This window comes from Gossypium arboreum, chromosome 1 (assembly GCF_025698485.1).
Source record: "Gossypium arboreum isolate Shixiya-1 chromosome 1, ASM2569848v2, whole genome shotgun sequence".
NCBI classification, from domain to species: domain Eukaryota; kingdom Viridiplantae; phylum Streptophyta; class Magnoliopsida; order Malvales; family Malvaceae; genus Gossypium; species Gossypium arboreum.
The window spans coordinates 3441665-3463120 of NC_069070.1; the positions used below are offsets into that span (position 1 = coordinate 3441665).

At 31.5% G+C, this 21456-nt stretch overlaps 1 protein-coding gene, 1 long non-coding RNA gene and 1 other non-coding gene across 7 annotated transcripts; all 3 read right to left on the bottom strand.

The window, feature by feature from the left end:
- Nucleotides 1–1587: 1587 nt before the first annotated feature.
- TRNAV-CAC (transfer RNA valine (anticodon CAC)) lies at nucleotides 1588–1661 on the bottom strand. The gene has a single exon. It is a non-coding gene; the product is annotated as a tRNA-Val (tRNA).
- Nucleotides 1662–2958: 1297 nt separating this feature from the next.
- Nucleotides 2959–10813, bottom strand: LOC108483288 (kinesin-like protein KIN-14J). Of its 5 annotated transcripts, none has more exons than XM_053026306.1 (22): nucleotides 10624–10813; nucleotides 10428–10480; nucleotides 9622–9779; nucleotides 9384–9541; nucleotides 9131–9229; nucleotides 8376–8579; nucleotides 8185–8268; nucleotides 7943–8020; nucleotides 7752–7844; nucleotides 7628–7657; nucleotides 6541–6882; nucleotides 6383–6464; nucleotides 6163–6258; nucleotides 5917–6096; nucleotides 5680–5786; nucleotides 5408–5587; nucleotides 4994–5157; nucleotides 4659–4912; nucleotides 4395–4558; nucleotides 3593–4155; nucleotides 3349–3461; nucleotides 2959–3239 (listed from the first exon to the last, which is right to left on the bottom strand). In XM_053026306.1, exons 3-22 carry the CDS (start codon nucleotides 9707–9709, stop codon nucleotides 3172–3174), a joined length of 3147 nt encoding a protein of 1048 aa, XP_052882266.1. In that variant the 5' UTR covers nucleotides 9710–9779; nucleotides 10428–10480; nucleotides 10624–10813; the 3' UTR covers nucleotides 2959–3171. The 5 variants fall into 5 exon arrangements, with proteins under 5 accessions (XP_052882266.1, XP_052882263.1, XP_052882269.1 ...); XM_053026303.1 differs by having other exon boundaries at nucleotides 10428–10519; XM_053026309.1 differs by lacking the exon at nucleotides 10428–10480.
- A 3691-nt stretch (nucleotides 10814–14504) lies between these two features.
- On the bottom strand, nucleotides 14505–17174 carry LOC128290600 (uncharacterized). Its single transcript, XR_008280411.1, has 3 exons — nucleotides 17031–17174; nucleotides 16469–16557; nucleotides 14505–14849 (listed from the first exon to the last, which is right to left on the bottom strand). It is a non-coding gene; the product is annotated as an uncharacterized LOC128290600 (long non-coding RNA).
- Nucleotides 17175–21456: the final 4282 nt, after the last annotated feature.

Here is a 21456-nt window from a genome sequence, read left to right on the forward strand (position 1 = left end):
TTCTCAAATCCGTTCATACCTTTTAAACCACTATAGAGATTCTTATATTAGAGTCAGATAACATTTCGTCCCTTCTACTAAAAAAATGAGTAAATTAGTCTCTATACATTAGATCAATGAGTAAATTTGTCATTATGTTAAAATTTTCATCTATTTCTAATTTTAAAAATTAATCTTTATACATCAGCATAAAGCACACATGGCACGCCACATGTTACTGTCTAGTTATTTCATCAATCACGCTAGTTTTTAACAATACAAATGAAAGAAATTTTCAACAAAAAAAAAATAATTTACTCTTTAATCCAACGTACAAAGAACAATTTATCTATTTTTTAATAAAAGAAATAAAATACAATCTAACTCGAAGAGTACTTTTACCGATCAATATCCTGATTTTACTGCTTTAATAAGACTACCAATATATGTCAAAAATAGTCAACTTAAAAAGTACTACAATATTCTCACTACCAATTGCAATGTCAATTGTTGCAACAAGTTAGATTAATATAAATATATTAATATAACTTTTTTTAAAATTTTAATGTATAAATATACAAAATCAAAGTTTATGTATATAATTGTACATTAAATTATAATTTATATATAATTTTGGGATTAATCTCGTAATTAAAAAAACATAGAAACATTATAATCGTAGCTTCTTATTTCATTAAAAACGTCGAAGAACAATACATTATTTCCCAGCAAATTCCAAACTTATTAATAAAATTGGATGTGGATGAAATCGAGTAAAAACTTAAAGGTCCTTAACAGCAATTAGGATTGCTGCCGGCACATGCACAATAACCGGCAGGAGTACAAACATGAAAGTTAGTAGTACACTGCCTCACACAATCCTCATTGGTTTTGCATTTCAGCTTCTTTTTTTGAGCTTCGACCATCGTTGCCACATCCGAGAACAGCATACATTCCAACAACAACACCAACACTTTAGTAAATGTTTCTTTTTCAAACAAACCCCAAGTACTAGAATAAAACATCAAATCATATCAATACCAATGTGTACATATATATATATATTATCGAGATTTTATTTTTGATCTTTATCCAATGTTGACAAGTTTATAAAGTAGGAGTGTTTCAAAATTGGTCACGCATGACTCTTTTACAGAGAGAGTATTATGTTGCTATAAATAATGTTAGTAGATTGGTTCCATACGTAAATATTTATAAAAATATATATAAATTTATAATTTTGGAAATTTGGTTGTTTTTTTTGGGGGGGGGGGAATTAGCAACTTCCCAAAATCATTCCTCAAAATTCCATCATCATTCGATTATAGGATTTTTTTATTTTTATTTTAGAATTATGCAGTTTTAATTTTACTCTGTTGCTTTCCACGGCTAGGTTGACTTCATAAATTTTTAGAATAAATGAAATGAATTAGTATTATCCCATAAATATACTAAAAATTAATAAATTTAATATGCAATTTCTATTTCTTTTAGTCTTAATAAGTTTTTCTTTCTGTTTCAAAAAGAAAAAAGAAAAAATTTCTATCACATTTAAACGGTACTTTAAAAAAGTTGAGATAGATAAGCCAAGCCAAAGAAAATAAAAAATGTCTGAGCCCGGGTTCGAACCGGGGACCTCTAGTGTGTGAGACTAGCGTGATAACCAACTACACCACCCAGACATTGATGATGAGTCGTTAGTTTCACTCAATTATAGTATAATGCGAAAAGCAAATCAACATTCACAATAATTTAATGGCATAATGATAATTTTAACCCTCAATATTTACATCTTCTATGAATTTGGCCATTAATCTTTCAAAATTTTTCAAATCGCATTTCTTTAACAAAAATACTAATTAAAACATTAATTTCTTTATGAAGTTGATGTGACAAATCGCACGACAATCCAATTGCACTTCATGCTAATATGAGATTTGTTTTGGTATGTGTTGTTTATGGCCAGCCTAATGAAAGTGGGCTTACCCCCATTCTTGCTTACGCTGTTGGGACTAATATCGAACGGTTACAATGGTCGTCGTCTTAATTATCGAACCAAAAGTGCTTGAGTTTAGTTTAGGAATACTTTTCAAAAATGCTTTCGGAAAGAAACTAAAATTTTCAATTTCTGAAAAAGGTGCTTTTAGGCTAATTTTTAGTTTAGAAGAAGCATTTTTTCTCTGAAAAAGCATTCAAATGGTATTAGTGTTTTTGGAAGGTGTAAGCTGTAAATTAAGAAGAGATTTTCACGCATGCTCATTAGAATACTGATTAAATTAATATATAAATTATTTTTTTAAATAGTCCAAATTGAAAATAAGATATTTGTGTTTGCAAACTACTCAAATTTAATTTGAAAAATATTCAAATTCAATTCCGTAATATCTAGTTGAACTTGAGCTATTGATCAAGCCGAATTCGAACTTCGTAATACTTTACTTCAACGGCTCATGAGCCTTATCTAGCTCTTCATATTTTTATATTACCAAATTACATTATTATCCTTGATATATACTATTAACCATAAGCTTAATTATCAAAGCAAGCTTGAATGCAAAAATTAGTAAACGAGCTTAATCAAACTCAAACTCAAGTAACTCGATTATATCTCAAATCAAACTCTAGCTTAAAAATAAAAGTTGGATTAAGCTCAAACTAAGTATCAAACTCAAGGTTGACAATATTCGGGCTCAGCTCGATTATACCTTATAAATCTTACAAGGCTAAACTTATCATGTCAATTTTAGAATTGACACATGATCTTACTATTATAAAAATATATATATAATAAAAATATGTGATTAATTGAGTAACTATATTATAATTTTTTATAATTGAATGATAAAAAAAAAAGATAAACATAATTGTGTGACCTGCAATGTACATATATAGATTATTATTTAATACACCGAGAAAATCAATGTATCAAACAATTATCCTATATATATATCAATAAAAAATGCATAGATAGAGTCGCAATTTGACGAGAACCCAAGTGGAGGGACTGATATAACACCCTTTTTTTTTAGTATGTTACAAGTGAACAGTTTCTCTAACATTGGCCCCCTTCCAATAAGATAAATGGAAGGAAGAAACAACCTACAGACAATAAACATAGTGAAGTTTTCGATATAAATTACAAACTACACTTTAAGTCAAAGATCTTCTACCATCTAAAAACATAGTTTCAGATCACGGCCGTCGTTTCGGGGGCTTAATCGAAGAATTGCTAGTGGTTGCAGCAGTTATTTTCTTAGAACCTGATGATATATATATATATACACATTCCAATGACAAACGAAAGAGTGAGGAGACTGATCAAAATTCAAAACAGTTTGATCATAGGAACATTATATAATAATTACATACTTGATGGGATCTTGGAGGTGCTCCGGGACAGTGACAATCGAGCAGTAGGTTTTGTTTGCAACACTTTCTGAGACAGCTTTGGAAGCTTAGACGGGAGTGATGGGGCGATAGACCTATTTTTGAACAGGAGCCAACCGGAGTAAGTCAAATTAATCAAGTTATCAGATATTGCAGTGAAAAATAAAAGCCGTAGGAGTTAAAGTATAGTGAAAAATAAAAGCCGTAGGAGTTAAAGTATACTTACTTCCCAATATTATCAGATTTTTCAGATTTGCTTGCTTTCTCAACCTTCTCTGGTTTATCAGGAGGTTTTGAAACTTCCGGGAAAAGAGTAAACTCCACGGCACTACAGATTGAGCCATCAGTATCTGTAGCCCCCATTGATAGATCACCATCAGATATATCACTTAATCTCTCCTCTGAATCTGCATTTCCGAATCCCAACAGTTCAATATCATCAGTAAGATTCAGACCCAAATCTCTTCCTATCATGTTTGTATGCGCAAGTGATTCATTTTGATGCCTGGATTCATCAATTGACCGATGAGAGCCAGATTCAGAATGCTTATCACCATTAGCTGAGAAAATGTCAGCATCAACATCTGCTTTCTCAAAACTTCCCAAGCTTGGCTGTCTTGAGAGGCCTAGGCTTTGTCGAGGAGTCCCACTGGACCGTCCCCTAGGAGAGGAAGATTCATACCTCAGTGAGCTCATACCACGCTTAGTACCATTGCCATTACCCTTAAGCAGTTGCAAACGCTCAATCTCCTGATCTTTCTTTGTGATGGTTTCTTTGAGCAATGAAACCTGTTAGATCAAATAGAAGATTATAAATGAACGAGATTACACCGTTGCAACGATGCCAGTTGATAGGCTCATTAATGAAAGTGAAGATTTTCATGGTCCAACATTGGACTATAACTCTGCTTTCTCCATCGCCAGAGAAATAAGGTAACCATTTTCAAACAATCAACAATTGGTTTCAACAGCTATGCTTCATTAACTCGAAGAAAAGTGAAAATGAGTAGAGGAAGAGAAAACGATACTTGTTCCATAAGTTCTCTGATATCTCTTCCTTCTCTGTTAGTCCGTGCAGCACCTAACTCAACACCAGAAACTCTTTCAGCAAACTTCAAAGTACTTATGGTTTCAGCGTATGACTCTACATCAGGATTAAGCTGCACAAACATAAGGGTTTTCGCCTGGCCACCTACAATCAGTAAGAGCAAATAAATAGGCTTTTAAGGTATATAGAATCTATTGGGCATGACCGTGAAATAGCAAATTAAAATCTGAACAGTAAAAAGTACCCAAAGAACTCTGGAGAACTTGAGTCAGTTTGCTGTTTCTATAAGGGACATGAGAATTCTTTTGTGCCAGAGCAAAGATTACATCTCCTAGAGCCGACAGGGATTTGTTTATATGTTGTGCCTCCCTAAGCCTATCTCCAGTTGCTTCAGAACGATCTACCCGTTCACTGCCAGCAAGATCCACCAAATGTAGACTACCGCGCAAAACAGCATTAGTTTTTATGTCCGTGCCACGAACATGAACAGTGAGAATGCTGCACATAATTTACTGAAACCCATTAGATGCAAAACTCAAACTCTCCAAATAACAAGTTACATACAGAATAAAATATAACCTGTGGGATCTGCTACTCCTCTCATTTAGGGCGGTAGCACCAACAGCCCTATTCATTAAACCAATATTCATCAATTCCAGAACATCTGTGGTTGATTTTACAGAATGCATGCTTGCTTCAGGGACAGCTAACCCATTTGGTTGGGTAGTGCTCCAAATCCCAAGTGTGTGCAAGTCAAAGGAAACAAATAAGATCTTTAACGGCAGGAAAAAGAATCATAAGGAATAAAATATAACCATTAGACCAAACACAAAATTATAATGAGTATTGCAAATTCTTAAACCAATAACGTAAGGTATTGCATAGAACTGAGGATAAGGAACAATAGCAATAGAACATAAGTTATAGAGCCAAATTTCAGACCAGAATCAAGAAACATAAGAAATGAAATTCAAAAGATTAAAATAGAGGATATCTTCTCTGAGAACTGTCAATAACAAGCAGATCACGAACTTGCTCATTATATATCTCAACCATTTGAACACCAACTTCATATATAATGGAGCTCTTCCTGCTTTGAGAGATTTGAAAAAGATCATTCAAAGCTCTATAGTTGACTCCCCAGTCTTCTTTAGAAGACAAATTAGGTCCACTCTGGAAAGAAGAATAAATATGCATAAGACATAGCCAACAAGTTTAAAATAATCTATATATTTGAAATGGAAAAATATTAGCAGGCAGCTCACCATAGTATAAGTTTTTCCTGAGCCAGTTTGACCATAAGCAAATATGCAAACATTGTATCCATCAAGAACAGATCGAATCAATGGCTGGGTGTCCAAAAATACCTCCTCTGCAGACATATCACATTGAAATATGTGATATACAAGCAGCAGTCATGAAAAGTATGGCTATAACTATATAGCATTAAATTAAGAGATGAGTTTCATTATCAAATGAGCAGAGTTAAGAAATTTTAGAACCTTGGGTAGCTGCTGGACTGAAAACCTTGTTAAACTTGAAGAGCCTATGAGTGTCCTTCCCTAATTTTGAGGGATTCGAAACAACCAATTCACCATTCTCACCAACATATTCTATTGCTGTTTGTTTTTTACTTTGCCCTGGAAGGAATGGCCTTATCCTACAATAAACTCTAATATTTCCTGCACAAATAAGTAGTTTCAGCTACTTGGCAAAGAAACCCGAACAAACTAAGATATACAATGTACCTTTCAAATCCTGAACCTCATTGTACAATCTACGGTTTTCAGAAAGAACCAAATGATAATTTTCAGCAGCATCTACCACTCCTTTAAGCTTGATTCCTACTCAAGAAAAAAGGGTATACACAATGAGGAATTGCTCAAATCCCAAAATATAAGGAAATGAAATCTAAATGGCAGACCAAGCCAGACAAACAAAAAAAACAGCAAGAATAACCAACACTACCTAAGAAATTTATATCCTCTGAGTAGCTCTTTTTAGTCTTTAGAACCTCACGTTTGACAGATTTTGACGCATCCCTCAATTCCTAAACAATGTAAAACTTCTTGTTATAGGACCATGTATCAATATCGTATCATAGAAACATCACAAAAACAACAAACCTTCAAAGCCCGAAATTGCTGATCAATGAAGCTCTGATAACTGCGCTCCTTATCTTTCCATCTCTTTTGTTTAGATTCAGAAAATGACTGAAGCTCATCCACTTTCTTCCTGGAGTCACTTAAAAGACACTCGACTTCTTTTAACTTCTTTTCTATCAATACTTTATTATCCTCAGCCTGGGCTTCCAATTGTAGACACTGTATTTCATGCATCTTTTTGCTGCTCTCTAGTTCCTCTTTTAGCCTAGAAATCTCGAGGTCTTTCTGAACCTTCTCCTTCTTAAGCTGAAGCACATCCTGCTCTTCAACTTTACCCTTCTCCTCCAGTTTGCTCTTTTCAAACTGCAATTCTCATGAAATAACAAAGCAATTATATTAGACTATCAAGCAACAAAATATGGCAAAGAGATAAACCTTTGCATAACACCACATAGTCGCCTGGTATTAAGACTTACAACGGGAAAAAGGAATAGCCCCATTGATTAGCCATGTCAATCTTAGCTTGAGTTCACAACACAACAGGGATCAAATTATCTACCATGCAAATTCTAATGAAAAGTTCTGATCCCAAACTAGTTAAACTAACATAAAAGCATTGCAGGCAGTGCAAGTACATAAAAAGGAGACTCAATATCAGATTTGCAAACTTAATATAAACATTTTAAACTAAGTAATACAAAGTTAAACCATCCTTTAAAATTTTCTTCTGAAATTAAATGGCTTTTCCTTCAAAAGAAAATTCAAATCTCAAATTTGCATCTGTCAGTACACTAGTTGAATTTCATACAAGATATAAATGGAAATACATGCAAAAGTACATATATATATATATATATACTGTATCCTTCTTGCAGTTTAAACTTAACTAGTAAATATAAGTTAAGCAATTCACAGAAATAGATTTAGTCCTTCAGTTTCAAATTTATGGATGAAGCATTATGGATGAAGCAATTATCAAAGGATGTGAAACCCAGAGAACAATATGTCAATGAGAGTCTTCAGAAAACCAAAGGCAAAGAACTAAAACAACATAGTAAAATTTAAAAAATCAACAATGAATTAAGAGGGAAAACATTAAGAATTGCACCTTTATATGTTGTAGATTCTTTAGAACAACCTACAGGAACCAAAACAAATCCAGGATTATTGAGACAGGGAGAACTAAAGGCAAAAAGAACTAAGGCACGTGCCCTAAACTGTTAGTCAAGTACCATATTTTCCTCCATGGTTCCCTTTGCTAGGGTCTCAAGTGCTCTTATCCTTGATTGATACTTTTCCTCCTGTGCCCTAAAAAGTTTGTTTTGCTTCAGGATCACAAAATACAAATATTCATTATCCATGCACCGCACATGAGAAAACAATCTCTTAGAGAGAGGAAATAGAAAGTTCCGAAGCAATTTACATTTTTTAAATTTCTTGCTCTAGTTGAAACTCGCCATTCTATCTCTTCTACAATCTTTCTCAACAGGCATGCGACACGCTGAGCAAAAAGGAAACAATAGAAAACCACAAATTAAAAGACGGTATCAAAATATATATATAGCACGACAGATGCATGACTACCAGTCTCAGAAAAGAGACAAAACTAAAAACATCTATGAATGCTAAGGAAATACAGCAAATGTATGTACTCCTGATGCATACATGAGGTACATCTCCTTTCTTTCTTTCAATACTTTCATCCATAATCTTGTAAATTATACTGAATAGTGATTGAGTTGAGACGTTCTGCAAAAAGGAAGGTGCATAAGAATGCATTAACCAAAAAGTTGCTATCAGAATCTTGAGTACATAATAGATACTGACACATGGATGGAAAGAGTTCAGAATCTTACATCTAAACTGCTTGATTTCAATAATTCTAAAACTGTTGCATCAGAAAGATCAGCATAACATCCTTGCTTCATTTGGATGCTCTCGACTTCACCAGAAAGATCCCATCTCTTTCTGGAAGGATGTTGGAAGCTATTGGCCTCATCATTAGGATTGAAACATGATCTAAGTGTCTTAAGGCACTCTAAAACCGGCATCATATGGCCCTGCATATGTCCCAAATTATTAACCAAAATGTAGAAAGAAAAGAAAAACAGCAATGGAATGCTAACTTGCAACTTGAACCCAACCAACTAGGGTAATTCATTTTGTCCCAAAAGTAAAAAGGTAGTTCATCATACACCATTAACCCGATAGAGGTTTCATTCCATGATCAAATGATCAATCCATCATTGTTGAAGGGGGGGGGGGGGGAAGCCTCCACTCAGATCAAGAACCATCCCAAAGTTAAGATCAAAAGGCTTGAAAGAGGAGTTTACATCCCAAGACAAATTCTTTTGACTGAGATAGACGTACAACTAAACATGAGAGTCCAAAGTTCATTTTATCAGGTATATACCAAACCCATACACCCAAAACTGAGCCAACCATAGCTTACTCCTCATCGTGCACAAGCTAAGATCAATTTTGTAGGCAAATAGTTTTTGTTTCAAGATCAATTAGTAGAAAAATGTTTTCACTTTAATCCAACCTTAAATATTTGGCACCCAGAATAGAACATTGCTCAAAGAAAAAGCATCTTCAAATCAACTGATACCTGCTCAATATCAGACAATTCAAAGCTGGGCAGCCCCATTTCATCCATAGCAATCAGAAATTTCTTGACATTTGCAAGACCACAATCAGAATCACCATCCTGAAGTTAGAGAAGAAACATGCTCAAATGGTGAAGTACAACGTCCAGAACAAGATAAAAACATTTAAAATTAAGTCTTAAAAAAAGAAAAATGAACTAAAATAATAATAATAATAATTCAGAAAACAAAGTATTAACAAATGATTGATCAAACCATTTCAACAGAACCAGGATGCAGCTTGTTCAAAATGGTACAAAAAATAGTTCCATCAATCAGACACCCTCTCAGCTCGTCTTCTGTCATATCCAGTGGCAACCTTAAATCAGGAAATATTGCATTTAACCAGTCCACCAAAGAAGACAGCCAGTCACCTAGTAAAATCAAGGCTCCAAGTTCAAGAGTGGAAGATGATTAAAAACACTGAAAGAGCTAAAAAATGTTATTACTTTACCTCGAATCACACCTTCAAAACTTCCCATTTGTTCAATATCTACATTATGAGTTCCATGCAAGCCATTAGCTGTACCGCTTTCCTTCATATGCACTATTAGCTGAATGTCGAAGCTGACTTCTTTGAAATCTATCTTTCAGATAACATAGGACTCAGTCCTGCAAAGGGGGTAACAATATTTATCTTAGTGAAAATTTTGATATATGTATCATTAATTATCTATTCAGAGCTAAATACAGAAAGTAAAGGCACAAATTTTGTCATACTAGTTGGAACTTCATTACAATTTTAAATAAAAACCGATTTTTCAACGAATTTAGCTCACATTTTAGAGGGAAACTAGGGGAAAGAAAAGGCATTACTGGTGTTAAGCGTAAAGCCCTTTTTTTTCTTCCTTTTTGGACACAAGCGAAAACTGAAAGAGATAAGAGAGAGAAAAAAAAGAAAGAACAGAGATTCTTTTCGTGTCTTACACTTAATAAAATCACTCTGCTAACCAGAAACTAAGAGTGTTCAATTGTCGAAAAAACAATAAAATTTAAAATAAAAAAAAAAGTAAAAAAAGAGCTCGGAGTTACACTCTTCACGTTTTCTCAGCAACCAAACTATCAAAATTCCAAAAAAAAAATACAAAAAAAAAAAATCAAAATTCAAAACATCAAGCTGCATTATCGATTCTCCGTATAATTTCTTAAATAAATTTAAAAGCTGAACTAAAAATAATCGAAAAAACCCATGCAGATCCAAACACAACAATAAAATTCAAAAAGAAAATGTAAGAACAAAATGTAGGTTAAAGCACGAACCTGAGGAAATCTAATAGAAGACTAGATCAAGATCTCGAAAGATAGAACTCAATCTACAAATTCCATAGCTCAAAAAAAAAATCAAATTTTCCCTATGAAAAAATACAATGCTTAGAAACCAAATATAAATTTTATTTTCCAAATTTCGAAGCAGATCCGTCGAAAAAAAAAATCAAGCGATTTCAAAATCACGAACCGCTCGATCTTTTTACTTCTTCCTTTTCTCCTTCTGTTCTCCGCAAAGAAGAAAGAAAAACAAAACAAAGTGAATGAGCGTTGGAAAATGGAAAAACTAGAAAAAGCGAGTGAACGTGCGAGAGCGAGTTTTGGTTAGGTTTTTTGGTTTTTAAGGCTTTGTTTGTATTTTTCTTTTTTATCGGACCATTTTTTTCAAAAAAAAATTTGTTTTTAGTTTTTGTTTAATTTTGGATTTTCCATTGGGCCCAGCGAATTTGGAGTAAAGTTCCCGCTTTCGTGATTTTGGGTTTTTCTTTGTCGTTTTATTTTTTTTTTAATTTGAAATATTAATATTTAATAGAGACGAACAGAATAACGGACTCAACGGTGTAACGGTGTTCTGTAGATAGATAGATCTTTGCTTCATAGTTCAAACAGAATACTTTCAAAGGTTTTTTTCTTTAACTGTCACTAAATTAGTAATCAGTTTACTTTTTCATTACTTAAACAACTTTGTTTTTGATCTTCGGCACTAATTGTTCAAATCAATTTGGATCTAATAAATATTTTTCTACCCGACGAATCATCACTTAAAGCTTATTGGCCGAACTTTTAAAAAAAAATTTAAGAATTGAAATGAAAATTTTTGAATTATCCAATGATTATTTTGTAACTTTTAAAAATTAAGTGACCAAAATATAAATTTACTAATAGTTTAATAACCTTGAGTGTAATTTTTTCTTTTTTCAATGTTCGTTTTATAATTCATGTTACCCTCCTAATAATATTTCTTCGATTAACAATGCAATACACCTTACTAAAATTATATATTAAATTTCATAAGTGGATAAATAAAATAGAATATGTATTATATATTTAAAATATTGAAATATATATGTTTGTTTTTGAATAATGTACTTAAATGCGCTCACATTCATATATTCTTAATTGTCACAAAAATAATAATAATAATTATACTAAAAATCAATCAAAAAAAATTGTACTCGTATCAAAATAAGTTCTAATAAATTTGAAATTTAAAAAGTAATTCTAAAAATAAAGTATACATACTTATTAGGTCTTATTATTTATACCAAAACAATCATCATATCTGCTCTTTTTGATATAATATTTAAAACTACCCATAACCCTACCTCAGCCCTTAAATAGGAGGATACTGCACTTCAGTGCACTTAAACCCACGTCATCGTGTATTGATAACAATACTCATTCCAATCGAGTTAAGATTCAATCCACTACTATATGATTAATTAATTATTCATTAGATTTTCTACTACTAATAAATATAAAATATGATGAACATCTTTACACGACTCTAGAATATTAGGATTAAATTCGAAGCAATCGTTTGTCTCCTCATAATAATATGAGTTCATAAAATCATAATGCCTTTGCAAAGCAATTGTACCCGAAAATAGCTAAAAAATTAGTAAACACGACTTTTTTTTTTGGAAAAAAAATAAATTAAACAAGCTGGTTAAATTTTAGCTCGATTGATGTTAATATTGTTGTCAGTGTAGGAATATATGGGTTTGAGTGCACTGAAGTGCATTATCCTTCTATTTAAAAGTTGAGAAAAAGCTATAAATAATTCTAGATATTATATAAAAAGAAGAGATAAAAATTTATAATGAAATTAATATTAAAAATTAAACACAATTGAATTATATATATCTTTAATGCATTTAACTCAATATTATTGGTACTAAAATAGATGGTCAAAATTTTCATAACTCCTTTTTGTCTTGTAAATTTAAAATTTAATCCATATATTTTTATTTTTACAATTTAATCTTCTACATTTTAGATTTCAAAATTCAGGTTAACATCATCTTTTTATTTCAAAATACCATCAATAATTTTGACAATGTTAACAATTGGGCCTAAATTTTGAAATATAAAAATAGAAAGACTAAATTCTAAATTTATGTAGAGTATAAGGACTTAGGACATATTTTGACCAAAATAGATATATAATTAATCCTAAAAAATTATTTTAAAAGCAAAATTAATATTAGTTGGGAAAGGCCGGCCGCAAATCAATGGCCAACTAACTGACATTTGGTCCACCATTACGACAGAAAATAAACTTAAAACATTAGTTCGATGTCATGTCAACTTCCTCCCATTTTCATTAGGTACAAATTTCTCTAATTATATCAAATTGGGTCCACAAAATTACCCCTTTTTGGGGTTAATTCAAAAAGTATAAAAATAGTAAGGTTTAATATATAATTTAGTATTTGAGTTTAACATTTTTTAATGTGGTGTCTTTTAAGATTGACTTAATGAAAGTTAATTGTTAATATTATTATATTTATTTTTATGATTTTACTAATAAAATAAACTTATTATTAATAGTGAATTTATTTAATTTTACATTTGATTTGTCAAATACAATTCGATAGATATGAGTTAATTCGGGTTTTAGGGTTGCTACTATTACTAACTAATTATGAATTTTAATCAAATCAACTCTAATAGCCGAATTAAACACTAAAAATTTTAACATTGTTATCTTCAAGTACCAAAATGTAAAACTTTTGTTAAATACAGGTGTAGCGACGTAAAAATTTTAGCTTGGCTTGGTCGCTAATTGTGGCGATCTATTGAAAACTTGAAAACTGAAATTTTATTTTAAAATAAACAAGGAGTCGCCACTGATCCTTTTTTATAGATGTGATCGGACACCTATTAGATCTATTTTTTTTGAAAACAAATGAAGGCTGAGTTTGGGTCTACGTCGAAATCCAGAGAAAAAGTAGGGCTCGGGAGTCGGTTATGCACGAGGAAGGTATTAGCACCCTCGCGACGCCCAAAATTGGTATCTCATAAACATGTATTGTCTGGATTTTCAAAAATACGAGTTCAATGTAATATTTAGTCATGATTCAATCGAAAAGACAAGAAACTTTAGTTTTTTCGATTTTTTGAGAAGGATATACCTTTTAAACACGAGCCTAAAAATTCCATCCAACATAGCGATGAAACTTACGGCCTAATTTAAATCGATACATTGCCTCACTTATTAAAAAACAAGAATAAGATTTTCGAAATAATGCTAAGCAAATTGATGTGAAATAAAAATAAATAAAGGAACCAGAAATACATTGAAGCAAATAACGAGTATGACAGTAATATAAGAAAACAATAACAATACATGCAAGATTAAATGTAATAATAGTATCAAATACGAGAAAACGATGAATATAAATATGTAAAATGACATTAAGAGCATGTACATAATATATACTTATACATACATAAATATAATTAGTAATAATGTTAGAAATATGTAACACCCTTCGCCCGCATCCGACGCCTGGACGGGGTTCGAGGTGCTACCTAACTTTTACTAACACTTCCATACTAAACAGGGTCATGAAATCTCAAATAATTAAAAACTTTTCTTTTCACATGAAATCTGTCCTTTATGCGAGCTTATGAGGCCCAATACATGCATTCGGGGTGGTTCGGGACCCAACCGAGAACTCATGAAAAACTTAGGAAATCTCTTGTATCAAGGCTCCACGCGCCCGTGTAGGTATAGAACACACGCCCGGGTGCTAAGGACACGCCCGTGTCCCGAACCCATGTCCAAAACCTGGACAAATACAAGGCTATTTTCCAAGCCATTTTGTCACACTCACAACACATGCACGCATACTTATACAATAGCATACAACATGGCAAAATTAGGCACTTAAACCTTCCTAACATTACATGACCATGGTAATTTCACATGCAACCATTACAATAAGTTTTTCTTTCATCTTTACCATATTAATGCTATAGCTATCAACATGTCATCAAACATCATGTCCATCACAAAGCATGCATAATCATATCCACAAACCATTCATGAAGCATTATTAACTATTTACCAATCACTTAATCCTTATTAGTTATTAGCTCATCAATGAATCTCAATTCAATCTCTAGGCATACATGTTGTAAGCCACATCACAAGAGATAATAACATACATGCATAAGAATAATCATATGGGCCCATAACGATATTAGCCGACATAGGCCAATTTACATGACTAATACTACCTTAATAACAAGCCAATGCCTTTGGCTAAATCATAATATTACATACTCACATTAAAACCCTATACATGCCATAGACTAGAATCACTTGAGTTTACTTACGCCGATAGCGTTAACTCGACAGTGTGATAATATCTCTGACGGCCTCCAACCCGATCTAACCTGGAAACTCTAGAAAACATGGGAAAGAAGACGGGGGTAAGCTTTCGCTTAGTAAGTTCATATGAAAACAATAAGCAACTCATTAACTTGTTTTATCAATGTTTACAATATATTCTCAAGTTCACTACAAGCTGTCTTTCTGAGCAACGGTCACTAAATTATTTATATCTGGAGCTACGAAACTCTGAATTAAGTTCCGTTAATTTTCCCTGAAACTAGACTTATTTTCCTTTCTTCCATAAAATTTCTAGAATTTTTGGTTAAGCCAAATAGTACAGTTTATTCCTCAAAGTTACCCCTAATTCACTGTCTGACAGTTCCGACCCTTCTGTACTAAAGTTCAATTATCTCATAGTACAAGACTCGAATAATGTTCTCGTCTATTTCTCTTGAAACTATACTCATATTTCTACTTAATAATTTTTTTCTAGAATTTTTGGTTGGGCCAATTAGTACAGTTTATTAGTTAAACTCTCCCCTATTTCAGGGTATGACCACTCTGACCCCTATGCACTACAAACCGAATTTCTCCCTGTACAAAATTCCATCGACCATACCATTTATTTCCCCTAAAAATAGACTCAATAAGGAATCCATGCATATAAGGTATGACTCTTAATAAATTTTTTACAATTTTTGGTGAATTTCTAAAGTCAGAAAAGGGGATCTCGAATTTATTCAGACCCTGTTTCACAAGAATTCAAATATCACGCAATATGGAATTCTTTTTCTTCCCCTGTTTCTTTCATGTGAAAATAGACTCATTAAGCTTTAATCCCATATTTTATTCTGCCTCTAACTCATTTTCCACTATTTTTAGTGTATTTTAAAAGTTACACTACTGCAGTAACTCAAATCTGTCAAGGCTAAATTACTCATTCATGATCATTGTTCACAAAATTAATACAACATCGTTTGTATAATCATCACCGAGACATTCATATCACATTTTCATTTACCATCTTACCATATTGTTGTTATGTCGAGTTTTCAACCCGAGGGTTAAGTACATACCTGTTCAAAGTATCCATTTCACAACATTTACCAATACGTCCCTTTCATCTCGAGTATTCCTCCATTTGAGTAGAATTTTACCCGTTGAACACATCGAATATAATTGGATACATGGAAAGTTTGCACATAAGTGCCACATATGTAGCCAAGCTACCATGTAACCCGCCCATAAGTGAACTCGGACTCAACTCAACGAGCTCGGGCATTCGCATCCATAAGTGAACTCGGACTCAACTCAACGAGCTCGGATGCCTAGTTACATCTCACGAACTCAGACTCAACTCAACGAGTTCGAACATTCGCATCCATAAGTGAACTCGGACTCAACTCAACGAGTTCGGATGCTCAACCATCCTAGTGACATGTCACTTGTATCCTAATCTATTCCTAAGGTTCAAACGGATTTTCCTCGAACACATATCCTTGCCATCTTAGTAAAATACGAAACCAATACTCGGTAGCACTTTATATTTAACAGATAATACAAATAACTTGCATTTTATTCGAAAATAACCATAAAGCATATATTTCATGATAAAAATCAGCATATCATATATTTAACATCAATAACTTAAAAATAACAGTTATGCTACATTATTTACACATGAACTTACCTCGATACCACAAAGGTGAAAAAAAAAAGACGTAATTATCCCTTAATCGATTTCTTTCCGTTCTAGGTCCAAATCTCGATTTTCATCATCTAAAATATCACATTCAACTTATTAAAACAATGTACTGATCAAATAAGTCCATTGACACACTTGGGCAATTTTTTACAATTTTGCCCTTATATTTTGCCAAAATTACCAAATTAACCCTAGGCTCGTAAAATATTTTTTATCACATTTCTTTACTCCTTGAGTATAGATGAACCATTTTCATAACTATAGCAACTCATAATTTCAACTATTTCACACATTTACAACTCATTTTACAACTTAGCAATCTAGCCCTTTTTAAGGTGTTTTCATGCAATTTCTTTCACAAAAGTTGTTTATTAGACAACTAGGACTCATAATCTTCCATAAAAAAACAGCAAACAACACATTTACTCTCATGGCAAAACCCTAGACTTTTCATCATTTTGCAAAATAGTCCCCTCTTATGAAAGCTCATGCTTTAGGGGTTCCAAAAATGTAAAAATCATCAAGCAAAGACATTAAAATCACTTACAAGCAAGGGAAATATGTTGCTGAAATTTTCCAGCTTCAAAGCCCTTTCTTTGCTGCATATTTTGGTGAAGGAGAAGAGAAAAATGATAGCTTTTTCTTTTTGATTTGTTAATAATAAAACTAGTCAAAATTGGTGACCAAATTTCACCTAATTTTGACTTTTCAACAATTTTGTCTCCCATGGCTGGCCATCACACTTTCAATGGCCCAATTTCACTTTAAATACCCCAAATTTAAGATACAAGGCAATTTAACACCTTTAGGTATTAAAACATAACTTTTACCTTCTACGCGATTTAGTCATTTTTCAAAATTGGACTAGAAATTGCTAAAATTAACTTACCAAAATTTACATGCACTTATAAAATTATATTATAACATATAAAATAATACTATAATAATTTTCTCTAGCCTCGAAATAGTGGTCCCGAAACCACTGTTTCGACTAGGCCCAAAATCGGGCTGTTACAATAAATATACTATATATATACTATTTAAAATATACATGAAGTGATAAAAACATATATAAGTAACTAGTAATGTTAAAGTATATACATAATATATACATATATATGTATAAAATGAATATTGAAAATGTATGTACATAGCATATATGAAAAATATATAAACATGATATAATATGTAAAAATATAATATAGTATTCGTATGAAATGTAGAAATACAATATTAAAAAGTAAGCACATGTAATACATAAAAAATACATATATAATATGTCACTAAAATATTTACATAACATATATATATTGTGTAATGACCAAATTTTTAATGGTGTAGGAAGCAGTGATTCGAGATCACTAAATCCGACGAGTAAGTTTAGAAATTTTAACAAATAATAATTATAGGCCAAGCGCGAACTTAAAAGAATTATTTTTAATTAGTGAATTTTGCGATTTTAAAAGAATTAATCAGGTAAATTTGGTTGAAAACGAGGTATCAAGACCTCAGATTTATAAACCGAGCCATAAATATTTTTATAAATATTTATGGAGTGTTATTAAGTTAGTATTAAAGTTTCGTTAGAAAATTTTAACGTTTGGTTAGTCAATTAATTAAAAAGGACTAAATTGAAAATAGTGCAAAATTTATTAAATTGTGATTAAATAGTTTAAGTGATTAAAAAGTAGGGATTTAAAAGGCAATTGGACCCAAATTGTATGGGCTGGACGGTTGGGCAAGAAAATCAGCAAAAAAGACAAGGAGAAACAAGGGCAAAATGGGAAATTTTACAAATTAAACATATAAAACAAGACAAATTTGAAAAATTTAGAGATATCATCATTTTTCTTCAGCAAAAACGCCATGGGAGGTCTGAAAGCTGCTGGTTTTTCATACTTTGACATATGTGAGTTCAATTCTTACCCTTTTCTTTGAGATTTTTATGTTTTGTGACTTTTACAATTAGGTCCAAGTGTTTAATTCATTAGTTTTTATTTTATGAACAAAATTAAAAGATATCAATGATAAGTTTTGGCTGTTTATGATGAAATAAAATGAATTTGAAGCTTTGATTTTGTTGTTTGATGATTTTATCAAGTAATTTCAATAGAAATTGATTTTAGGACCTAATTGTGAAAAAGTTGTGAATTAAGGTTTAGTGTTAAAATGATGATTTTAAAAGGTTGTGTAATAGTTTATAATGATGGAATAAAATGTTAATTGAGAAAAATTAGCTTAATAGATGGGCTAATTGAGCAAGGACTGAATTATATGACCTTTGAAATTTAGAGGAAAAATGGTAATAAACATCTTGAACTAAAACAATATTGGACAGCAGAAGTAGACTAACTTTGAAAAATCACCATAAATTGTATAAATTGAATTAGAAGATGAATAAAATATAAAATTAAAGCTTATTAAGTCTAGTTTTTCATAGAAGAAACGGTGTAAGCAATGGATTTGTAAATTATGAGATATAATAAATTTTGTGAGACAAGGTTAGAATGAATTCGGGTTCCCCTGTTTTGAGTTTGGAAAATCACAAAAAATTGGATAAAATTAATTAGAGTCTCAAATTTATATGCTTAGAATCCTTAATGAGTCTATTTTCAATATAAATCAATGGGAACATTATCTGAGTTTTATACTATGATATAATTAATTTTTAGTGAAGAGAGGTCAGAACTGTTGGATAGTGAAACAGGGGAAACTTAAATGAATTAACTGTACTAATTGACTAAACCAAAAATTCTTAAAATTTTATGGTGGAATTATATGTGAGTCTAGTTTTAGGAAAAATTTACAGATCTTAATTTTGAGCTCTGTAGCTTGAATTATAAATAATTGAGTGACTATGACTCGTGTGAACAGATTGATGTGAGCATTAATAAGTAAATTGTGAAATCGTACTTACAAGAATGTTATATACATTAAGGATGTGGAATGGAGAGGAGGAGGAGGAAAATATATATGAATATTCAGTTAGCATGGCTAATTTGCATGTTTTAAGCTCATGGACTAAATTGAATAAAAGTAAAATTTTAGGGGGCAATTTTGTAAAAATGTCAAAAATGACTAAATTGAAGGAATAAATTGTTTTATTATCTAAATTAATAAATTGAATGAAATTATCAATTTAAGATTGGGTGAAATTTGGGAAAATGGTAAATTACCAATATGCCCCTAAATCTTGGTATTTACGCAATTTAGTCAGGTAGGTTCGGATACCCTGAATGAGCATGTAAATATGAAAATTTAAGTATTGTATCGTGTTTTATATGATATTTTGAATTGAATATATGAAAAGGATGTTACATGAAACATGAAAATGAATACTAAAAATATAAATTAATTGAAATTATTCTGAAAATTTCGGTAATGCCTCGTATCCTATCCCGGTCTCAGGTACGGGTATGGGGTATTACATATTGGAAATAATGACGTTGAAGAAAACTATTACAATATTGCATGAATATATACTTATATATATTAAAGATATATAATAAGACATATACTAAGGTTAATGATAATAACAAGGATGATATAAAAATATATACACATATAATTACAATGTTAAAAAACATATTAATATTAATAATAATACTAATATTACATAAAAACATACTTATATATATATATATATATTGAAGATATATGCATATATGATATAATACATGAATAATACGATATATATACATAATATATATAATAATAATAATAATATACATAATATATAAAATATATAATATATAACAAAACATATATAAATATTGGTAATAATAATGATAATAATAATATTGAAATATAAAAGCAAGTATAGCATTAAAAATATTAAAATAAAATAAATAAAATAATAAAAAACTAAATACAAATACATATATGTATACGCATATAACAAGAGTACATACTAATATACATAATAATAATAATAATAGTAATAGTAATATCAATAATATAAAAAATAACAAGGATATTTAATAAAAAATGAAAATAAACGAAAAAATGATTAAAATTAAACTAAAAACAAAGTTGTGGGGCAGATTTGAAAAGAAAATAAGAAGGAGAGGACCAGATTGCAATATGCGCGCAACATGGGAGGACCAAAACAGCAATATCCCCAGTCATTAAAACGCAATGCTTGGTACGGGGCTAAATTGAAAACCTCAGAGAATTAGGTGGCCAAATTGCAAAATTGTAGGAACTTAATTGCGAACTCTCAGAAAAGCGGAAGGGCCAAATGCGGAAATTGCCCTTCTGCTAAAAAAAAACGCGGATCCTGACCTGGAGCGGGTCGAGTCGACCCGACTCGGGGCCCAAAACGGCGCCATTTTTATTTAATGGGGGGACCAAAACGCACCGTTTTGGTCCCCTACAAAAGTTAAAAAAATTTTAAAAAATCATTTGTTACAGCAGAAGAGAAAAAAAAAAGAAAAAAAAGAGAGGGGAGAAAAGGAGGAATCGGCCGGGGGATCCTTGGATCCGTCCAGTAGCTCTGCCACGGCAAGAACAGCCGTACAGTGTCCAAAATCGCCTCAGGTAGTTTTTTTTTCTATTTTTTTTGTTTTTTTATATATATTTCTTATATTTTTAATATATGTGTATGTATGAGAATAAACTCAAAACTAAGAAGGAAGAAAAGAAGTAAAAATCACCTTGAACTTCTCGTTTGTTTGACTTTTGGTGTTTTAGTTTGCTTTGTTCTTCTATTTTTAGATGTTGCAAGGATCTATATTTTTTGTTTCAAATGTTTATGCTTTATTTCCATAGAAAGAAAAAAGTTCCAAAAAAAAAAGTCCTCTTTTAGTTTCGGTTTTGGCTTTTTAAAGCCAAGTTACAAACTTTTTTCTTTCTCTGACTTGCTTGTTGCCTCTGTCTTTGCAGCGTATGGCCGGTGGAGCAGGTGGTCGGTGGTTGGTGTCACGGGCAAGTGGGGAGTAGGTTTGGTGCCGAAAGGGAATAGGGGTTAGGGT